Consider the following 22,882-nt stretch of genomic DNA (forward strand, 5'->3'; position numbering starts at 1 on the left):
ACTTATTATGTGCCAACTGCTATGCTAGGTAATAACAATGGATTTTTTTAATTAAACAAAAATAGGAAGTGAAAATAAAATATTAGTATGAGGAGAAATTTGATGTTCATTTTATGTTGACCATTCCTGCACTTAAAATGAAAGATCTTCTATGATAAATTCTACTTTTCAAAATATTATTTTGGCAGTATAAAATATGAATACCCTTAAAGTATTAGTAATAATTACTATCTCACTGCAGCTTTGGAAGTTACCTAGATGATGACAATATTCATTTTTAATGTACATTTTATACATTAGTTCCTACTAATTAAGCCATGATTCAATAAAATACTATCTAGGACTCTTCATGTCTTCAAAATACACATACAAACATTGCATCCAATCAGAAAAATCATGACTCTGTAAAACCTTTCTGTTCTCAACATACAGAAATATTCACAACATGACAATAGTGGTTGTCAACTCACCATTTATTGTCTGGCCTCAGATTAATTAACCAGCTTCATTCAAGCCAAGAAGTGATCAAATTCCAATTACTAATCAAGTTCATTTCACAAAAGTCATCACTAAAGTTGAGATTCACCCCTCACCTCCCAATGCCTATTATAACAGAACATGTCCAACTGAGTTTAGGTGGAAGAGTTACGTTTCATTGTTACCACAGTACTTTTAGATCCATCTAATTCAGAACCACAGCAGAAAACCTTAGTATCTGATGTAATCATACCAGTTGCCACCACTATCACTGTGACATCACTGAACACCTTATGGCAAAGCATCACCTAGGAAGAGGTAGATTTCAAGCTCAAGGCACTAAACAAATGACATTTCTTCGGATCTTATGTTTTCTATAATGTCATATTTTAGCACACTTTAAAACTATCATATCCTGGGGTGCCTGGGTGGCTCAGTGGGTTAAAGCCTGTGCCTTCGGCTCAGGTCATGATCCCAGGGTCCTGGGATTGAGGCCCACATTGGGCTCTCTGCTCAGCAGGAAGCCTGCTTCCTCCTCTCTCTCTGCCTGCCTCTCTGCCTGCTTGTGATCTCTCTCTGTCAAATAAATAAATAAAAATCTTTAAAAAAAAAACAAACTATCATATCCTACCCCAAAATGTTGTAAGGGTTGAATATACTAATATTTTTAAAGTATGATTTATAAAATGAATCAAATTCAGTATAACTAGGTATAAGTACTCAAAATATTACACTAGATTTTTAAAACATGAGGGAAATAGAGGCACTTGGGTTGCCCAGTCAGTTAAGCATCCTAATGCTTGATTTCAGCTCAGGTCATGGTCATGATCTCAGGGATGTGAGATCAAGCCCCAGTGTTAGGCTCTGCACTGGGCATAAAGCCTTCTTAAGATTCCCTCTCTTCTCTTCCCTCTGCCCCTCCCTCTCTAAAAAACAAAACAAAACAAAAAAACCTAAGGGAAATATACCCATCCTTCAACCAACTTTAAAACTATTATACAGTTTAAATAGTAGGGTATTCTCAAATGTACTCAAGCAAAAACATAAAAGACATACCACTTGTTCTATTTAACCAACTGAGCCACCCAGGCGCCCCCCTCTTGTTCTATTTAAAATTAACTTTCTAACCCTACTTGTCAATAGTTAATCTTATTTACATTTATATACAGTTACTCTATAAAGTTGAAAAACTATAGGTACCAAAACAAAATTAAATCCTAAAGAAAAGGCCAAAAGTTCAGGATTTTCCAACTCACACTTGTTATTACTATTTGTTTTTACTGCCATTACTTAAAAAAAGTTCCCTTCAGTATTTTCAGCTGATTCTATGTTACCCTTCATTTTCTCCTTAGTCTGGTTAGATATTTGCATAAACAAATTCTATTTAGGATACCCGTAATTAACCCACATATTGAAATAAACTCATTTCAATAGCAGCAATTATTTACTTACCCCTGGTCTTTGCATTGGCCCTCAGGACCAAAACGATTGCTGACAAATTCAATCAGAAGACAGCCCTTTGTTTTCAGGAAAGTCCTAAAATCACTCAACTTAGTCAAAAGATATACTGGACATTATTTCAAAAATATAAATTTTCTTCAAATTCTCAAAAAGGAAAAGAAATCCCTGCATAAATCAACTCAGAGGTCATTATCTTAACCTTCACCATCTGCTCATTTGTAGAAAAAAACTACACTTAAGTTTTTCATCTATGGTATAACTTCATAAAACTAACTAAAAAATAATTTTAAATACTTATTTGCTCATGGGGCACCTGGGTGACCCAGTTGGTTAAGAGTCTGCCTTCAGCTTGGATCATGGTCCTGGGATTGGGCTGCATTGGGCTCCCTGCTCAGTGGAGATGCTGCTTTTCCCTCTCCTCCCCATTATGCTCTCTCTCACTATTTCATCTCTCTCTCTCAAATAAATAAAATCTTTAAAAAATAAAAAACTTATTTGCTCAATAAAGAAGCATAACAAAAATTTTATCATTATTACTGTAAAAGTAATCAACTCTCAGCTTATAAGCTGAAAAAAAAATTTTTGGAAAGGCATGTCCTCACATACCAATGGTTTATCACTACCAAAAAAAAAAAAAAATTAGATAAAATATATGCTTTGTAAAGACATCCTGTCCAAATTACTTCATCTTGGGTACTGCTTATAAAGTATCTCCTTCCACTATGTTCTCTGCTACAGCGAAGGTCTAAAGGCTGCAATACAACCTCAAAGTCCTTCCTTCAGTTACTTAACTTCTAAGCACTAGGATGTTTTCTTCCTCCTGGAAAACAATGGAAAAATGGATACAATGCTTGGGTGATATTACACCTCCAAACATATTATTACAAATCTATTTAAAGAGGTTAGGTTACAAAGACATTACAGATGGCTTCTGGCATGTAAATTGAAAGCACTCCATCCAACCCCTAGGGATAATGAACTGTCTTCTCACTTACTGGAGTTACTTTGATTGCAGAATTTCCAAATATTCAGTAAGCATCAGAAACCTCTTAATTGCAGTCTCCCCTTTTTCCGACAAGTAATATACATCTTAGAGAAAATAATTCCTACTCACGTTTTTCTTACTAAATGCATGCCTATTAAATTCCATTACTTATTAAAGTGTTGCAAGACCAGATTTAAGAGAATGATTTTTAAATCTAACCCTGGATTTTAAAATTTATATATTTCTCCATCTAAAAGTACAGTATGATGACCACAGTTAACAATACTGTACTGTATGTTTGAAATTTGCTAAGTGGGTAGATGTTAAGTGTTTTTACAACTCACAAAAATATGGTTAACTCTATGAGGTGATGGGTATATTAAATAACCTGATTGTGGAGATCATTTCATGATGCATTTATACAAGTTGTACACCTTAAATACACATACAATTTCTACTTGTCAATTACATCCCCCCAGTAACTGGTAAAATCATATGCCTAAAAAAAACACATCACAAATTTCTAGACTATCACAAAATTGTGTTATTTGAAATTTTAATAGCAACTGTGCCTGATATATTTCAAACAGCAGAAAATACTATCAGAAAAAAAATTCACACTTCCAAATACTGCTTCTCCTTTTTGCTTTGCAAATAGCTTTGAATGTACACAAAATGTCAGTTACAAGTGGAACCCAAACATTTTGTGGAACAAGGTTACCTAGAAGTTCTGGAAACACCTAAAATTGTGGGGAAAATTTTGCGTCTGTACTTAAGGCAATTTTTTTCTGCATAAAAGGCCTACATAACTTTCAGCTTCCCGAAAAGGTTCAAGATCCAATTAAAGTGACTGGAGGAACCGTCAGTGTCAAATAACTTGTCACAGGCAATCCAAGCCTTACTATTTTTTTATCCTGAATGGCAGGGCGGGGGGGGGGGGGGGTGGCGTTTATCCTAATTTGGTGGATCCTACACAACTTCTAAGCAGATGCAGGCATGAAATGGCTGTCCGATACAAACCGCTCCCTTCACACACCGAACGCGGCAATCTCCAAATTTTCTTTGAAGGGGCCAGCGAGAAGCAAACGCATTAACACCCCCACTGCTCAAAGATCGACTAGCTCATGCAGGACGTGTCCTCCTCTTACGCCAGAGAGGGCTGCGGGGAGGTGACCCGGTTTCACCGAGGGGCAGAAGTCCCCTCCGGGATCACTCACGGAAGAGACCGCATCACCAGCAACCTCCTCCCGCCCCAAAACGCCCCAAGTAGAAGCTGCGGCCGTGGGCGCCGCAGACCCCGGCCCTCCCAAGCGTGCCGCGGGCCGCCGCCACAGCACGGTCACAGCGACCTTCTCGCTCAGGTCCCCCGTAAACCCTGCTACCCGCGTTGACCACACAACCCAGGAGGGAAAGGGAAGAGGTCGGACAACAAAGCGCAACCCGAGGAGGCCCAGGCGAGCTTTAAGTTGGGGCGCGGGGGCTGCGGCCCGAGAAGGAGCTGGTTGGAGCCGAGCCGCGCGATGCGGGGCGGACGGGGCCGGGGACGCGGCCCGCCAGATGTCAGCCCGCGGGGCCCGGGTGTCTGCAGTCGGGAGGAAACCCGGCGGGCGTGCGCGCGGCGGCGTCGGGGAGGCGGCCAGAGGGAAGCCAGGCCTGAGAAGGGAGGGGAGCGGCACCGGGGTCCCGAGGCGCCTCAGTCGGCCGCAACCCCCGCGCCAGCCGGGGACTGTCCCGTTACTTACCCGCCGGGAGACTGCGGGCTCCGCCGGGGCTGTCCCGGCCGCCGGCCTCCGGCGCCAGGAAGCGCCCCCACATAGCGGGCGGGAGGGCCGGGGACGCACGACTCCCCTCGTCCGTCCTCCCCCGCCTTCTCCTCCTGCTTCTTCGGCGGCGGAAACTTGTGCAGAGCCTGGGGCCGCGGCGACAGGAGCCGGAGGGCGGGCGGGCGGTGTGGTTAACGGCTGCCTCAGCGACTGGCGGGGAGCGCAGGGGCCAGATTGGCCGCGGCGCCGGGGGCGGCGGCTGCCATGGCCGGGCCCGCTGGGCTGAGGCCCGGACCGGGGAAGCAGCGGCTCCGCGGCGACGGCGGCTGGGTTCCCGGCTGAGCCCAGGGTAGGCTCAGAACCTCCAGGCGAAGTTGCAGCTGCGTCTTCTCTCCGCCCCCTCCGCCCGCAAAGCCTGAGCCCGAGTCGGAGCCGGGTGGGGGCGGGGCCTGACGGGGGCGTGGCCTCGGGCGCTTACATAATGCGTGCGCGGCGCGGGGCGGGAACTGCGGACTGGTCCTGCAGCTTACCCTTTGCTCAGCCAGCGATTGAGGAGGGGTCGCCTCCACGCACCAGCTGCATCCCTCCCTCCCCATCCTACCGCTCTGTCGGAAGAGCAGAGATGAGAAGAACTGGCCCCCGGGACCAGTTCTTTCGGAACCGCCCTCCCTTGGGTAATCCCTCATGGCCTCGGGGCATCTCTCTGAAAGAGACGTGGAAGACCTGTCCCTGCTGCATAACTGCTTGAGATAAAAGGCTAGCCCGGGAGGGATTGAGGGACTCCCAGTCTTATTTGGGATTGGGATTAAAGTCATCATGCATTGCAGAAGCTTCGTTGATAGATCACTTTGGGGGATAGAAAAGAAGTCGTGTTCCTGAATTCTCAAATTCAATGGCGGGGAGCGGGGGCGCGGGGAGGTGGAGGTGGGGGCACCGGGAGCAGATAGCAAAATATCTCCTATAGAAGAATGTGCGCAGGAAAAAGCAGAAAAGAAAAAGACCAGAAGGTTCAGGGAGGGGCCGTAAATTTTAATCTAGTAGCCCAGTGATTCAGATAAGCAACTAGGGAGGAAGGAGTCAAAATAGCACCAAAGCATGCAATGGGAATAACTTCCTTACACCCTACACCATCAAGTTCCTCCTACGTTTGGTCACTTCCCACTCTTCACCTGAACCCAGAGTACAAGATTATGTATCTTGAGGAAGGACAAAAGAGTGCAGCATCTTCTCCTTAAATCTTTTCACTGGCAATATTAGGATCCTTCCAACATTTAGATACAAAAGCGTTCCTTTAATAAATATTGGTGGAGCACTGTAGAAGGAGGGTTTTACACCTGGTACATGAATAAGAGATAAACTAAAAAGCAAGCCTCTACCCTCAACAAGACTTTGAGTCCAGTGATGCTTTTTTCTGTTTTAGAAGTTTGCTAACAGAGGCCTTGCATTTCTATTTAAACACTTCGGGGGTGCTTAAAGATTTTAGAGGTTAAAGTACATTTAGTTGTGTAGTCTATTACTTACCACATCTATGTTGTAATTTATCTGATTGCAGTTTTACATTTAGTCTCCCACCCATAGAGTTCCATTTATTTCTCCAAATCATGAGCAGTTGGCCCAAGGATCAGCTCTTCCTGAGGACAGAAAGTGACAGAAACATGAAAGGATGTGACGGGTTCCTTTTCCTGATTTAAATGCGCATTAGTTCATTTGAATAGTTATTCAAGTTTAGAAAACTTGAATAGTTGAGGTTCAGAAAGAAGCCTAAAAAATAATAATAATAAATTCCAGAAAGAATTATCAGAACCTATATAGCTATATCAAAGTATCCTTGTTTTCATGATTTATAGTTACCATAGTCTCATAACAGGTACAGTATTTATTAAACACCAAAATTTTTTATAAAGTTCTAGGAAATGCATGAATTATTACAGATATATCTTGATCTTTTGTGAGTTTATATTTATTTGTTATTCCCAAACTCTCCCAACTTCCACTCAATTCTAAGCAGTGTTTTTGTTTGTTTTTAATCATTTGCTCAGGTTTTCTATGTATTTTTTGCCAGTGTGGAGGGCATGCTGCTACACACACAAAAGAACATGTGAAGCTGAGACTATGTAAAATATTTCAATACCAATTACAGGGTAAAAGGAAATAGTAAAAACATCTTTCTACTTTGGTAGTTGGCACCAAAGATAAAAATTTTTGTGTTCCTACTAATTAAACTTGGAAGGATACAGATCTAATGCAATTAAAATAGCAAATACTAAGCAAGAATATTATGTATATGAATAAACTGTAACCACTTTTTTATTTATATAAATTCTGAGTATATAATAAACTCTGATTCCCCCACACCCAGTATCCATAGTTCTCGAAATGATTAAAATTTATCATAGCACAGATTTAAGAGCCTAAGAACTACCTAACCAGGACCAAGCCTGATGTTGTAAATTGGCATATTTTTGTTTTGTTATGATAGTATGAAAAAACCATGAGGAGAATCTTATAAGCAGACATTTATTACTGAACTTAAATATTCTGGTAATTGTTCTTGTAAGCAGCAATAATAAAAGCAAGTAATGAAAATAATGACTGTGTATGTTTCTGTGCATGTGTGTAGCTATGTGTGTGTTTAAATACAGTTGCTTAAGTGAAATTTAGATTCTTAATGTTTTGGAAGGAGACCTTTTAAAAGTATAAACTAGATCATAAAAGAGTAAAAAAGTACCAAAAACACCATATTTAATATCAAACCATATTAAATTCTTCATTTGAAATATTGCATTCAAAAAAAGTTTTTAATGAAAAACATTGCATTTATAAATCTTAAATTCTTTGGATATGAATCTCTGATCTGATTAAGTTAAACTATCTTATATATTTATATATTTTATATATATTTTATATATAAATATATCATATATATTTATATATAAATATATTTATATTTATATATATATTTTATATATATATTATATATATATTATATTTATATTTATAATTATATATTTATATTTATATTTATATTTATATAAATATATATATATTTATATTTATAATTTATATTTATAATTATAATATAAATATTATATATTTATATTTATAATATTTATATATATTAAATATATATATTATAAATATAAATATATATATTAAATATATATTCATATATTTATATATATGAATATATATTTAATATATATATATTATATATTTATATATATTTTTAAATTTAATTTAAAATATAAATTTATTATTATTATTATTATATTAATTATATATATTATATTAATATATATAATATATTATATTAATTTAAATATAAATATATTTATATATAAATATATTTATATAAAATATAAATATATTTATATATAAATATATCTGATATATTTATATATAAAATATATATAAAATATATAAATATATATTTTTATATATAGATAATATATCTTATATATTTTTCTTACATAAATTTATCGTATTGGGCAAACAACAACCAGAGAATTGAAGAGTGATACAACAGAGGATAAAAGTGATATTTTAAAATGAGAAGGAACTATCATGTGCATAATATGAGGAAAACTCAGAGAGGTTAATGTTTACAAAAATATAAAAATGTCAAAACCAACAAAATGTAGAAAAATTAAAACATCCAGTAACAATTGAAATAGCTCCTAAAGAACAATTACCACTTGAGAGGGGCAGATTTGTAGATGAAGTCTAAAAAATTCCAAGGGACAGATAATTCTGGTGTATCAAGGGTGTTACAAGGGCTTTGATATATAACCTCTTCCAGATCATAAAAATGACAGATTACTGAATTTATTGTGGGTTGTTGTAATCTCAAATAATTATTTATAATAATGAAAAAAGGGAACTAAGAAACTCTTTTGACAATGGATTTGAAAAATTTTAGTTGGATTCCTAGCAGATACATTCAACTATACAAAGGTGAATAGAAGACATATAGGTTATTCAACCTGTCTGTGCCTCAATTTCCTCATCTGTGGTGTGGCCCAGGCCAAGAGGGTGAGGATATCTCATTTCAAGTCCATGATTCCTGGGCGATACAGAAAATTAATCCCATCTGTACCTTTGGCTCTAAAGTTGGGTTGTAATGGCCAATGAGAAAGTAGGTAAGACATGAACCACTAAATTATGGAGCAGTCTTTTAAGTGGGAGGCAAAGCTGGGAGGGATGGAACTTAAAGGAAAGACAAAGTTAAGTCTTCCAAGGTACCAGCAGTGTTTACTGAAACTGCTTAGGACTGACATATTTGTGAATGGAACTTATTATGGTCACCACGTGGTCATACTGAACCTATAGAAAAGATGCAAGGTCATTTACAATGAAGGGGGACAGCAAACTTGACAATGTATAAAGAGACAAGTTCTCCCCTGCCTGTCTTCCTATTCAGACACCAGAAGGATAAGTGTATGGAGAGAAGGGTGGAGTTTAAGAAAGCAGCTCATACCATCACTACACACACACACACACACACACACACACACACACACACAGAGCCTGCTGCCTAACCAGCACTACTGGAGAAGAGGACTGTTTTAATAACTTAAAATGGTCAAAATATTATGGAATTGGATTTAGATGAACTCAGTAGAAAGGCAGCTTTTTAATAAAGTATAGTTGATAGCAGTCGTGAGACTTTAGAATATATATTTTAAAAATGAACTGAGACTCCTCACTAAACCAATTAAATATTTTATGTAATCTTCAAAACAATCTGTCATCAAAATAAAAATAGGGGCGCCTGGGTGGCTCAGTGGTTAAGCGGCTGCCTTTGGCTCAGGTCATTAGCCCAGCGTTCTGAGATGGAGCCTGGCATCCTGCATGGGTTCCCTGCTGAGCAGGAAGCTTACTTCTCCCTCTCCCACTCCCCCTGCTTGTGTTCTCTCTCTTGCTGTGTCTCTCTGTGTCAAACAAATAAATAAAATCTTTTAAAAAATAAATTTAAAAATAAAAATAATTTTTAAAAAAATGAACAAGGAAAAAAAAGACAAAAAACAGACACAACTATAGAGAACAAACTGGGGGTTTGTTCTCCCAGAGGGGAAGGGAGTGGGGGAGATGGGTGAAGTAGGTGGAGGGGATTAAGAATGAGTACACTTATTATGATGAGACTGAGTAATGCATAGAATTGCTGAATCATTATATTGTACACCTGAAATTAATATAACACTCTATGTTAATTATACTAGAATTAAAATTAAAAAATAAATAAAGCAATCTGTCATCACCAGGCAATCTTAGCTCTATTTTAAAGCTTGGGAGAAAAAGACCCAGAGAAGTAAGGTCATACAGGCAGTAAAGAGCTAGCATCCAAACCTAATCCATATGATCCCAAAGCCCATGCTTTTCCCATCATGATCTTTAATATGTTGCAAAACAAATTATAAGATTTTTCTTCAGATGCTGTGCAAGAAGGAAGTACCTAATTATAGGATTTCTGTGTAATGTTTAGGGTTCGGCTAAGATTGGAAACCATGTGACATTAATCTGTGGTGTTGTATGATTTTTCTTTAGCTAAAGCCAGCAGTTTGAGTATAGGAATAAAGAAGGCAGATAAAATCACAGGATTTTGTGGTGTGGACACGTAGGGAAAGGGGCAAAGAATTTAAGGATATTGGCTAGAGAATGGGTGAAGTAATGGGCATCTGGGTCTAGCCTCTCTGGAGATAACAGTGAAATCAAGAGAAAGCTGAAATGTTGAGAGAAGGCTGAGAGAATAAAGGGATGGAAGTTTCTCCGGAAATTGAAGAGCAGATATACTGACAACAGGCAAGTGAATGGTGGAAAGATGGGGCATTAGAGTGAGTGGGAAGAAAGTTGGAGTTTAAGATTGCAGAGGTGAGGCAGAGGAGGAATTAATCTATGAGGCTGCACTGGAGTTGCAGGTCTCTGATCTCCCTTCCAGAAAAACACTGATGCTCAGCCACAAGGAATACAGTTGACTGGTGACTCCAGATGTTAGCTCCTGAGGAATCTGCCTCAGCTTTTGAGGGCAGGCCATTTTTCCTGGATAGCTCCAGCCTGGGACTGAACATGGCAGAGACAGTGGGGCCTGCCATTCTTTCCCATGCCGAACCCGTGTAATCACCAGTCTTTGTTGGGTTGACTGACACCTGGTCAGATCTGCACTGGCACCTGAGTATTCCCTTTCCAATCCTATTTCCCTCCCCTTTCATCTTTCACAGGTGCTACCCTCTAAAAAAAAAACCCTCTTGCCCTCTTGACTCCATTTTAGTGTCTGCTTCCCAGAGAACCCAACTAAACAATCTGCAAGGATAAAGACATAAAGGAGTTGGGTTTGTTTGTTTTAAATAGTAAAGTCGGGTTCTATAAAGCATGATGACAATGTTTCTGAGGACAGGAAACCAAGGATGGGTGATTAGGAAAGCAGCACATAGTAACATGGACTGAAACCACACAAGAGTATACATATATAAGCACCTTCCAGTTTGAACACCAGGGGAAGGCAGAATTGAGAGAAGCCAAAGGGTTTAGCAGACTCAGAATACCACTCGGACACACAAACTCATGAGAGAAAGTTCTGAGTAGTTCTAACTGGACTGGTCCTGAAAGCGGCTGTCCCAATGAGAAAAATTTGCCACTATCCGAAGTACTTCCAGGAGCAAATAACAAATGTATGAAATGTACTGTGTTCACTTAGATTGACAGGATTTTTGTTAACCAAGAGTAGTTAATTGGTTACAAAGTCTCTATTCAAATAATTTTCAAAGGTTAACATGGTTTTCTTTTCTAGTAGCTTTCTTACTTCTGGGTAATAGAAAAGAATTCAATTTGATAACGCTGTTAATTTTGATAAGTTTTCGTCCAAAGAATTTTCCCCATATTACTTACACAATGGAAGAAAATAGTGATCTCCAGGAAATGGAAGTACAGTTAATGGCATTGAAATAATTCCTAGAATGATCTGGGTTAATTAAGGATTGGGCCTTTTTGATAAAATTTCCGTGGAGGTCTAGAATTTTAAAAAGTATTACATTCAGAAAACAAAACACCAGTCTAGCTGCAATTTTCAGGTTTATGGGGAAACTGATTTCTTGTTGTTTTTTTTTCCTGATTATAAAAATATTACATATTTTTAAAGACAGAAAGATAGTGTAAAAATAATCATTACTTATTCCTTCAGTAAATATTTGTTGAGCACCTAAGTAAGGCAGGAAAACTAGGGACGGGTATGAAAGATTGCCTTACTTCACTATAGCTTTTAAATTTTCTATTGTATAAACATATATACATATCAATTGGCAAGGGTTGTTTGGGGTTTTTCTAACCCAAATTATCTCTAAGGAAAGGTGGAGTCATTGTACTCCAGTGCCTACAGTCTTTCTTCTTAAGGGTTACTCTCTGAATTATTTTGATCAACAACATACTGATTGAAGAAGTCACTTACCTGACTTAAATTCAATCTGCAAAATTTGGAATCTATTTTTTAAAAAAGATAAATGAACTTTTAAAAGATCACTTTTGGGACACGTGGGGTCTCAGTCAGTTACGTCACTGCCTTCATCTCAGGTCATGGTCCCCGAGTTCTGGGATCGAGTCCTGCATCAGGCATCTCTCATGGCAGGGAGCTTGCTTCTCCTTCTGCCTCTGCCTGACATGCCTCCGCTCATGCTCAATCTCTCTGACAAGTAAATAAATAAAATATTTAAATAAACTAAAAATCACTTTTTTTTTTTTTTTGAGGGCTGGGGAGTGGCAGAGGATGAGGGAGTGAGAAAATCCTAAGCAGGCTCCAAGCCCAGTGTAGAACATGACCAGGGCTCAAGCTCACACCCCTGAGATCATGACCAGAGCTGATGTCAAGAGTCCGACAGTTAACCAAGTGAACCACCCAAGCGCCCCCAAAGATCACTTTAAAATGTAGTGAAATAGTATTACATAGTAGTGGTTATAAATATATGTTAAATACGGCAATGGGAAAAAGCAACATACCTAAATTAGTATATTTAATAAATATATAAGTAAGCTAATATTGTGTGGACTTAACTGTTTCACTTACATCTCAAAATTTTAACATATCAAGTTGTTGCATTTTAAACACATTTTTGAAAATGCATTTGAAATGTGTCTCCATTTTTGAAAATGGAAAGCGCCTTATATTTTGAACATATCTGGACTAAATTAAAATTAATGAATTAAAATTGGTCCTTTTTTTCTCTTCTTTGAGTCACAAACAAGGTATTTCTTAAAGATTTCTAGTATCTTACAACGTTATGTTCGGGGAACCCATATTTAACATTTTTAACTACCTTAAACTGAATTTAAAAAGTGTAACATCTTACAGACTTTTCTTACAAGCCAAGAAGACTTAAAAGTTTTTCAAAACCTAGTGGAATAACTACTTTATACTTTCATTATTGTAATTGAGACTTCTGTTTTTTAATGAACCTTGAATCACCAATTAAACTGCGAAATGAAAGCACAGAAAAGCTGCCTGAATATCAAATACATTCATTATCATAAGTGTTCACAGAGAATATAAGATGAAATAACAATGAACAAAGTATCTACAAGAAAATTCACTCTTCAACATGTATGATGAATGATGGCAAAATAAATTACAAATACATATGTGTGTATATAAGGTATACATGAAATTATGATATTTGCCCAATTGGATTATTAGACACATTTTTACATTACTTGCTAGGTTTAGTTTCTTTTAATATTATTATTATTATTGTTATTATTACAACAGATAATTTCCTAATGAAGTTCTGGAACAAACTTAGCCTTAGAAAAGTTAGGCAAGTTATTTATACCATGAAAAATCAGTGAAGGATAACTGTCTTCAACTGAGACCAAAAGATAGAGATAGCTGTTAGCGTTTATGTTCATCATCTTAAAAAAAACACATGATCTCAGCAGGAGGGACCGATAGAGACACTCAGAAGGGGAGGAGTTGGGGGCATTTGATCAGCGTTGGGGGAGAATAGAGTGAAAGACAATATCCAGAGAATTCTGCACAGCAGTGCCTGAATGCTGCTAGCTTCTTAGCTCACCCTTGAACGTCAGTCTGGTTCTGGCCCAGGCCCAAGAGCTAAGTTTCAGATCATGGCAGGCTTAGGAGAACAGTGCAGACTGGAACATCTAATCCCACCCTGACTTGCCCTAAAATGGCCCCTGAATCCGTCCAGCTCCTGATCCTGCTGTCTCAAGCTGTTTCTAGCAACTCAGTGCACAGAAGAGCAATGCCATTTTTGCTCCAGTTTTGGGTTTGGGTTTTACCACATAATTTTTTTAAGGAATTTTCTTCTTCCCACATACCATCTTCTAGAACAGATGGCTTAACATTTCTTAGAGGAAATGAGTCACGGTTAGCCGATGAGAGCGTATGTCTCCATGTTTCCAGGGCCGAGACAGTCATCACCCTTCAGGTACGTACCTGCCATGTGGGAAGCCACTACCAGGCACTGCAGGTTTCCTGTTGCATTTTCATCCAGGGGCTTATGATGAATTTCCTTAAAATGCTTCAGTATGTGTGGGCTTTCTCCTGTTAATACAACCTTGGTTGGAAGGTAAAGTTTGCAGGCTGCGAAGTGGCTTTCTGCGGAGGTGACAGCCTGCCTCCCAGAGAAGGTGCCAGAATAAGGAGACCTCGAGAGTCACTGTGAAGCTCATATGCCCTGATCCCTTTACAGATACTGGCAAAGGGCCAGAGCCAGAGTATTGCTACAGTGAGGAGCTGGATGGTGGGGCAGATTGCCAGGTGATGGCCAGACTGTCATTAAAAAGAGATGGTTTTTATAGACTCCCAGTAACCCATACTGAACCCTGTGGTTTCTGGGAGAAAAAAGAACCAGATTATTCTCCTTTTGGAAACAAACAAACAAAACAAACACTGGATTTAGGGTTGTAGGATCTATATTTGTCTTTTCAAAATACTTCAGTATTTATTTCAGTAAATAGTCTTTACATGATGGTGTATCTGTAACTCACACTTTTCCTGAGTCTGGGGATGCTCTCTGCCCCTCTGGTTGTCATTAAGGGTCCTTCTTTCCACCATGGCCAGGGGCTTTGTAATGTTGTCTATAGCTGCCTCTTTAACTCCCACCCCTCTTGGGTTCTCTGAATCTGTTTTTTTATTAAATATGATAAGGAGGATGTTATTTAATGTGAGAAGTATCAGAATATTCAAAGAAAAAATGAGTATTGATAAACTGAGAAAAACATGATTAACGTAAACTGTCATCTTAAAATTTTCTTATAGTTTAAGGTTTGTATAAACAAAACTGATATTTATTAGTGTGTCTTCTTAATGCATGCAAGAATAAATGGTCCTCTATATCCAGAGTATTTTTCTCTTGTGCCTTAAAAAAAAAAAAAAGATAAGGCTTTATGAAATACAGTTTATAAATACATTTTAATAAGGCTTATTATTCTCTTCTTTTAAAATTAAATTTTTATAAATCCCAAAATTTTAATCCTACCCCAGCTCACTATTCACAAATACTCGGGACCATTATGGGGTTATTTTAGGCAAAATGTTTAATGTTACTGCATTCATGGATAGAAATTCAGATGCAGAAAATGCTTAAGACCTTGACTTTGCCTTATTTAAAAAAAAAATCAGAAAAAGTAATACCAAGTCTGGAGATCTGAATCTTTAACAATGTAAATATGGTATAATTGGTTGCATTTTGTTGTTGTTGTTGAGCTTAAGAGAATATCCAGTTTTATAAGAGCTATAAATATTTCATAGCGAACATTTAGAAAAAAATAGAAAATAATTATAAATGAGAAACTGGGATCTATCTATAATGATCATGAAGAGCAATACTAAAACTACTTCCTGGGGCACTTGGGTGGCTCAGTGGGTTAAGCCTCTGCCTTCGCCTCAGGTTGTGATCTCAGGGTCCTGGGATGGAGCCCCGCATTGGAGGGATCCCTGCAGGGAGCCTGCTTCCCTCCTACACACCCGCCTCTCTCTCTGCCTGCCTTTCTGCCTACTTGTGATCTGTCAAATAAATAAATAAAATCTTTAAAAAAAAATAAAAACTACTTCCTGGGCCAACAATGTTGTACAGTGAAATAGCTTGTTAACTTTCCAGGGTTAACAAGAGGGCTACCAGTAAGTGTGAAACATGAGATGCCAGCACTAGGGAGCCCAGCGGGCCTCATGGACTCAGTTTCCTCATTTATCAAATGAGATGGTTGCAGTGTTCTCCCATAAAGCTGTTGTGGCGAGAAGGCATGGTCATGTTTGAGAAAGAGTTTCATGAATTTTAGATAACCTAATCTGTTTAAGAAACACAAGGGGCAGTTAATTCCAGAGAGAAACTTGGTGATAATGAACGGTATTACAGAGCGCTGAGCAGTGCACCAAGAATTTTACCTACACTGTTCCACTGAATCGTCTCAACAACACCATACAGAACAGTAGGAATGATTATTATCCCCATTTTTGGGATGAGGAAACTGAGGCACAGGGAGGTTCAAGGCGACATGGTTCACAAATGGCAGAGGAGGAATGCAAAGCCAGTTCTGCCTGACTCTAGAACCTCAGTACTTTCATATTCGCTATGTTATAGGGAAACGTTTAACTTCATTAGTAATCAAAGACTTTACAACTGAAAGATCTGAAAATGGAAATATAAAGGGATAATAAGCATCGATTCCATTTGTCTCTACAGAGGGAGGGAGACAGGGAGAGGAGTAGAATTGGGTAAGGGGTACACGAAGAAGTCAGTCATAGATGTAGTATTTTATTTTTACAAAACTAGTAAAAATATGGAAATCTGTTAAGATTTGATAAACCAGGGCCATGGGTTAATATTTTTCTTCATGCTTTAAATAATTCTTGGTAAAAAATTAAAACAAGGAACTAATATCACCCTATCTTGTTTATATGAAGATGAAATAATTAAGAAAATAATTCTGGTGAAAGTCTGGAGAAACTGATATTCACATACACTCCTGGTGATATAAATTCGTCCAACTCTTTTGGAAACCCGTTTGGCAATATGTTTCTAAAACTATAAAAATAATCACACTCTTTGGTTCAGTAATTTTCCTTTTGGTACACAATCCTAAGAAAAAAATTACCAAAATATGCATGCATGTAAACATATAAATACACCCACTGAAAAATTTATATGTATAAGGAGGTCAACTGCAGTATTACTTTTAATAGTGGACTATAATAGAGAATATAAGATTTTAAAAATAGTTAATGTTACACAGACTTTAAAGTAGTGTTTATGAAGGCTATATAACAATATCCATAATGGTTGTGATGTAACATTAGTTGAAAAAAAGTCAGAATATGAAATCCTATATCCCCGGGAATTAAATCATTGAAAAAATAAGCATAAAGTTTAGGAAGAAACACCCTAAAATGATGCCTACAGAGCTAGCATTAGGATGGTGAGATCAGGAAAATTTTTCTCTCCTTTCAGATTTTTTACAATAATGATCTGATATACTGTTTTTGCAATACGAACTTAGGACATAGTACAAATCCTGCTTGAGAAATGATGAGAGACGTGTGAAAGTGTGAAAGTGAACCAGAATTCAAGGGAGAGGATGAGGAGCTCCAAGGTATGACTGCGGACAATCCACAGTCGGTTCAGGGGTTCAGAGGAAGGGAGCTCCATCAGGCCGGGACTTTTAGGGGAACTTCTGAAGGAGGAGCTGTCAGTGGCTTCAATAATTGGTAGAACCAAGATGAGGGGCGGCCCCAGGGAAGGGGGCAAGCTAACCTCAAAAGCAGAAAGTTGGGAGATGACGACAAGCGCCAGCACTTCATGTCATGGAGTATCTTTTCTTTTCTTTTCTTTTCTTTTCTTTTCTTTTCTTTTCTTTTCTTTCTTTTTTTTTTCCAGAAATTGCGGTGACTTTAAGGTTGTCATGGTTGAATTAATTCCACAAAACAACTGGTTGTAGAATCATAGCAACATAATCATGAACCGTGCTTCTGGCTCCAAAGCTTTCATCTAAAAATAATCACAATGACCGTGTCTTGGGAAAACAAAGCTGTCACCTACTCTTGGCCTCCGGCTATCTTGGTAGTCACTTACTGGAAAATGGATCATGGGCAAAATAACTGCATGTTTTTAGAACTCTGTTTGTCCTTCTTCCCTTCACGGAGTCGATTAATGAAATAATTTTAAAACTTGCGGTCTACGGGCATCCTCTTAAGCGCGAACATAACTTAGGAAACTCATACAAGCCTGCCTGTGTTCTCCAAGGAGCACAGTCCTGGCACCCCTGAAAGGCGAAGTTGTTCCTTCAAGGAGTGTGTTTTCTTGTGCAGAAAGGAGACGGGAGGCCAGGGGTGGAGCTGTGGTGAGCAGGAGCAGGAATGTTGGGTAAGGCTCCCCCATGGGTACGATGAATGAACCTGTATGCTCTGCTGCCCCCAACATACACCAGCTGCTCCTTGCCCAGCTTCCTTGGGTTAGGTAAATACTCACTGAATAATATATGAGTCAACAGGGTGAATGATGACGGTTATCATTCACAGAAGGACGCCTTTGTGCTGGGAGCTTATGTCCATCAACTCAGATTGTCCTGAGAATCCTGCTGAGTGTATACCTCAAATGCCAGGGTTCTTAGTGTCCACGAACTCTAGCATTTTTTCATTCTTTTAAAATTAAAAGTGCTCCATTATCATCTCATCCACTGGTGAGAAAAGTGCTGTTCCTACCACCTCTCCAGGTTTCTCGTTCTCACCTCACAGTCCAGATTATCCAACTCTCCTCTACAATGCTCCTGTGTTTGCTTTCCCTTCTGCTGTATTGCCTTACCCAGTACCATAAACATATTGCCCCAGTTTTGTCACTCTCCGAAGTATCCCCACCTATGACTGCTTGTATAACAAACATTTTTGTATGTTCTGGTAAAGAGATAAGGAATGGTCCACTGTGGTGCCAAAGTTATAAATTATTCCATTTTGGATGGTAAGGCTTACTGCCCCAAATAAAGCCCCAGAGTGGGCTGTTTTGCTGGATTTCTCTCCTTCCAGAGGTTGGTGCTTTCATCTCAAGCTCCAGGATGCTCAAAATACTTGCTTATCATACAAAACAATTTAGTTTTCTGTCTGGGGCTTCCCTGCTCTCCTCCAAAGCAGGCCCATCAGGGAGTTTTGCTCCACTTAAGAGTCCTAGGAATCAGAACTGCAGTCTTCTGTAGTTTTAAATAGCAAACCCCAGTGTTATGTATTATCCACATTTTACACAGCATGAAAGAAAGTTAGTGGAATTAAATAATTACCCAAGAAGAAGGGCCAGAACGTGAATTAAAAGCCTGGCTACCTAACTCAAAACTTACTGTCCTTCCACTAAACCAGGATGAACATGTGAGAGAATCAATACTTAACTGGATGTTTACAACATGCCTGTCTCCATTCTAAGAACTTTGGGGGCATTAGCTCATGAAATCCTCACATTAGCTACTCTCTGTTTTATGGGTACAGAGATGGTAAGTAGTTTGTGCAGAGTCACATAACTAACATATGGCAAGGTCAAAATTAGAACCCAGAGGGTCAGTCGGTATGGTTCTCATCATTAGCTCTACCAGCCACATGCTCTAGTTCCCCTCAGTCCTTTCTGTGGCTGGAAATGGGGGCAGATACTGGGTGACGGTCCAGTCTGCACCATGAAAATGACCTCTGTGTGGTTTGGAAAGTCACGTTTTCTGAAGCTATGAGAGTGTGGGGGCATTATGAGGTCTGAAGGCATAAACTAGATTTGTTCAGTGATGAAATGAGTTTAACTTTATAATTGTTGCTTTTAAAAATAATAATGCAATTCAGTCTTTTCTCATTTACTGAGTTGCTACAAATTCACTTAATTCATTCAGGCAGTCATTCGAAATTTTCCATGTCCTCTGTAGTCAGGTCCTGTTAGGCATAGAACCAAAAAAAGATGAATCCTTCACATGCAGGACCTGAAGTAGCTCAGAATCTTGTGGGGAACTTACAGTGTAGAGCGTGCTGTAACATTAGTCATTCATCAGAATGTTACACATTTGGTGATAGTGGAAACTTCAGAGAGCCATATTTAAGATCAATACATGTAAGAAATGTCTAAGAATTTGTCTTTGGAGGAAAGAGAAATGTCTCTATCTGCAGTGGAAGCAAACCCTCCAACATAAAGTAGACAAGCAGAGCCTGGGCGACCACACCCAGGGTTCTGTGACACACGTTCAAGCACATGATGACCTGGAAAGTTCTCAATCTGGAGTTCACGATCCATATTGTGAGCGTTAGAGGACTGTCGTAGCAAAAGGAAAAGGAAGATCTACCGGAAGGCTAAAAAAGCGACTTAACGGGTAAGATTATGAAGAATGTTTTTTCCAAGATTGAGCTAGGGGTATGATGCTGATATTCTAAAATTCCCTGTCCAGTTCTTTAGAGAAAAAAATTATTAGCATGAGGAAGGCATTACAGTGGATCACCATTGCTTGATAGTATTATTCCTCAAGAATACAGAACTTGCTTTGATTTCTTTTATGCTCCGACTTCAATCTACAGTTTGATTCCCTGAGTGGACAGGACAAGGTAAGATGTCTCATGAAGATAACTACTAGCAATTCTTTATACAGGAATGCCTCTCAGTTTAAATTAATAAATAGACGTCTTCACTTAGAGATGGATCTTAAATATCTCTAAGCAGGGGTTAGAACCAAAGCAGTGGTTTTCCAACTATACCCCTAGGGCCTCACTTGAGAACAAGTTTTTAAATTGTATGCAAAAATTGTGCGTTGTTTTCTTACTTGTTTATCTACTGGAGAATCTCAAAGATTTCATTTAAGAAAATTTTTTTAAAAGGTCACCTGGGTGGCTCAGTCTTTAAATGTCTTCCTCTGGCTCAGGTCATGATCCCAGGGTCCTGGAATAGAGCCCCATATCGGGCTTCCTGTACTGCGGGAAGCCTGCTCCTCCCTCTCCCACTCCCCCTACTTATGTTTTGTCTCTTGCTGTGTCTCTCTCTCTCTGTCAAATAAATAAATAAAATCTTAAAAAAAAAAAAGAAAGAAAGAAAGAAAGAAAGAAAATTTAAAAAAAAAAAAAAAAAGGGTTCCTGGGTCAGTCGGCTAATGGCTAATCGATTCTTGGTTTCCACTCAGGTCATTATCTCAGGGTAGTGAGATTGAGCCCCAGGGCAGGCTCCGCCCTCAGCACCAAGCCTGTTTAAGATTCTCTCTCTCCCTCTGCCCAATCCCTGCCTCATCCTCCCACCCACACCAACCACCCCCCACTCAAACACGCACACTTTTTCTTGAAAAAAGAAATCTAAATATTGCCTGAAGAAGTTTATCAACGGCTTCAGTAGTGACTAATTCATAGAGCAAAGTCTCCCTAATTTGAAATTAGTAAAAACTAAGAACTTGATAACTTAAAGAAAAAAGAAAACCAATTTGCTTTGCCTCTGTAGACAGGAGAATGATGATATCCTTAAATAAGACAGCTTCCAAAATTAACAGAAAAGATGGAGGACAAAGTTTAGATCCCAACCTACAAACTGTGGAAATCTGTGAGCTTTAAAATTATTACTGTGGAGACCCATAGTGCCATGAAGTATGCTTATTTGTGTCCTGAATAAGGTGGCTTCATATGTATGCCTATTCTTTAAATGAAGTAAGTGCTCTTTTGTTCAGTAAAGTATAACTTTAATTACAAGCATTACTGAATTCATAACAATGTTTTGTCCTTATATATTTTCTCCATAAAATTCCACTGAAGTTATAACTACTGTTATGTGAGCCTCTGTGATATTTTTATGTCAAAAAAGGAATTATATTTGAAAATTTGGGGACCATTTCTTGAGGCTAAAATAGAAGGAAAAGAACAATATTAAGATAGGAAATAATTATTTTAAAACATAAATTGTATCTCTTCCTGTGTTTTTATTTTCAAGTTGTATAAATTATTACTCTTTGTGTTTCATGTTGAATGGCTGCTTCTTATCTTGCTTTGTTTATTATGTATGGTTAGATCACTGATTCTCAGAAAAACTACCCTCTAGCTTAGCCCTACATTCCTCCAAGATAATATCATCTACAGGAGTCAAGTTTCTTGCCAGGATAGCCGATACACAGAAGTAAACAAACTGGAAGTAAAACCATGAAATGTTAAAGAATCTGTCAAACTTGAACAGGACATTAGAAACAAATACTATCTTAACTATTAGATGTCTCTTAAAAAAAAAGTAATATCCGGTCAAACTGACCTACGGAGTTGGAACAGTGAAGAGAACACAAACAAGGCTGTAAGCAATACCATCTAGGAACAGCGAGGTAATGGATAGGCTTCGTGTCTGCTGAGGACTTCAGGATACACAGCTGTTCCCTTCTCTCAAAAAAAACCCTACTCCAGTTCACATCAGTTTGCTTACCATTTTAGCTTGGATCTGCTTTTGAGGAGTAAGCCAAATACATAGCCCCTGGTGATTTACCTTAGGGAGGACATTAGGGAAACATAAAAAACAAAGTCAACCTGCCAAGGCCCTGCTTTCTATCTTTCCTCCATCTCTGGCGATCCTCCATCTTTAGTCCACCCATCCACGCTCTTGCCCTTCCTTACATTTAATTCTTTGTCAGATGAAACATGGAGACAATGGAAAGCAACTGGGAAACAAACTAAACATTCCCTTCTGGAAACATTACTTATTTTTAAATAACAACTCAGAGTCTAAATGTTTTCATTAGAAAAACTCAATGAAAAACCAGTTTCTCTAAGTCAGACCCTAGAATTTAAAGTCTCCCTTCTGTGTACGGCCCAAACTCTCCATTCACAATGAGTCTAGGCTTTTACCTCTGGAAATTAAAGTTTAGTCCTTAATCATATAACATCTCATGAACTAAATTCCTACAACTTCATATAGAGCTAGGGTTTGAAGGTGGAATATAGAAAGTTAGCATCACAACCTTTAGTTCAATGTAGCAGAACTTTGAACTGACTTATACCAAGGCTCATAAGCTTATCTGGGTTATCTGGGCCCCAGATAACTCAGCTATAAAATGAAAAAATCATACTAGACAAACTTGAGGTTTCCTTACAAGTCCAAAGTTACAGGATTCTTAGAGGTACTAAGTGGTAAAACAAAAGTTGACGGGGTAAAACACATAGAATTATGGTTTTGGTAATTGGATTATTCCCAGTTCTTCCTTCCCTCCCTGATATACAGTTACATGACATTTG

The 22,882-nt window shown here is 38.5% G+C and overlaps 1 protein-coding gene across 5 annotated transcripts in view; it reads right to left on the bottom strand.

Moving 5' to 3' along the window:
* The window catches only part of CEP85L (centrosomal protein 85 like), a 223,684-nt gene that overhangs the window by 170,852 nt on the left and 29,950 nt on the right, over positions 1-22,882 (bottom strand). The window contains exons 1-2 of one of the 5 annotated variants that reach the window (XM_047732070.1): positions 14,123-14,320; positions 6,208-6,317 (exon numbers count right to left, since the gene is read on the bottom strand). In XM_047732070.1, coding sequence (XP_047588026.1) covers positions 6,208-6,289 — 82 coding nt within the window. In that variant the 5' untranslated portion in view covers positions 6,290-6,317; positions 14,123-14,320. Of the gene's footprint in view, positions 1-470; positions 697-4,665; positions 5,104-6,207; positions 6,318-14,122; positions 14,323-22,882 lie in introns of those variants that run through there. The other 4 variants (XM_047732075.1, XM_047732071.1, XM_047732072.1 and 1 more) reach the window with 4 other exon arrangements.

Source organism: Lutra lutra, chromosome 6 (assembly GCF_902655055.1).
Source record: "Lutra lutra chromosome 6, mLutLut1.2, whole genome shotgun sequence".
Lineage (NCBI taxonomy): Eukaryota > Metazoa > Chordata > Mammalia > Carnivora > Mustelidae > Lutra > Lutra lutra.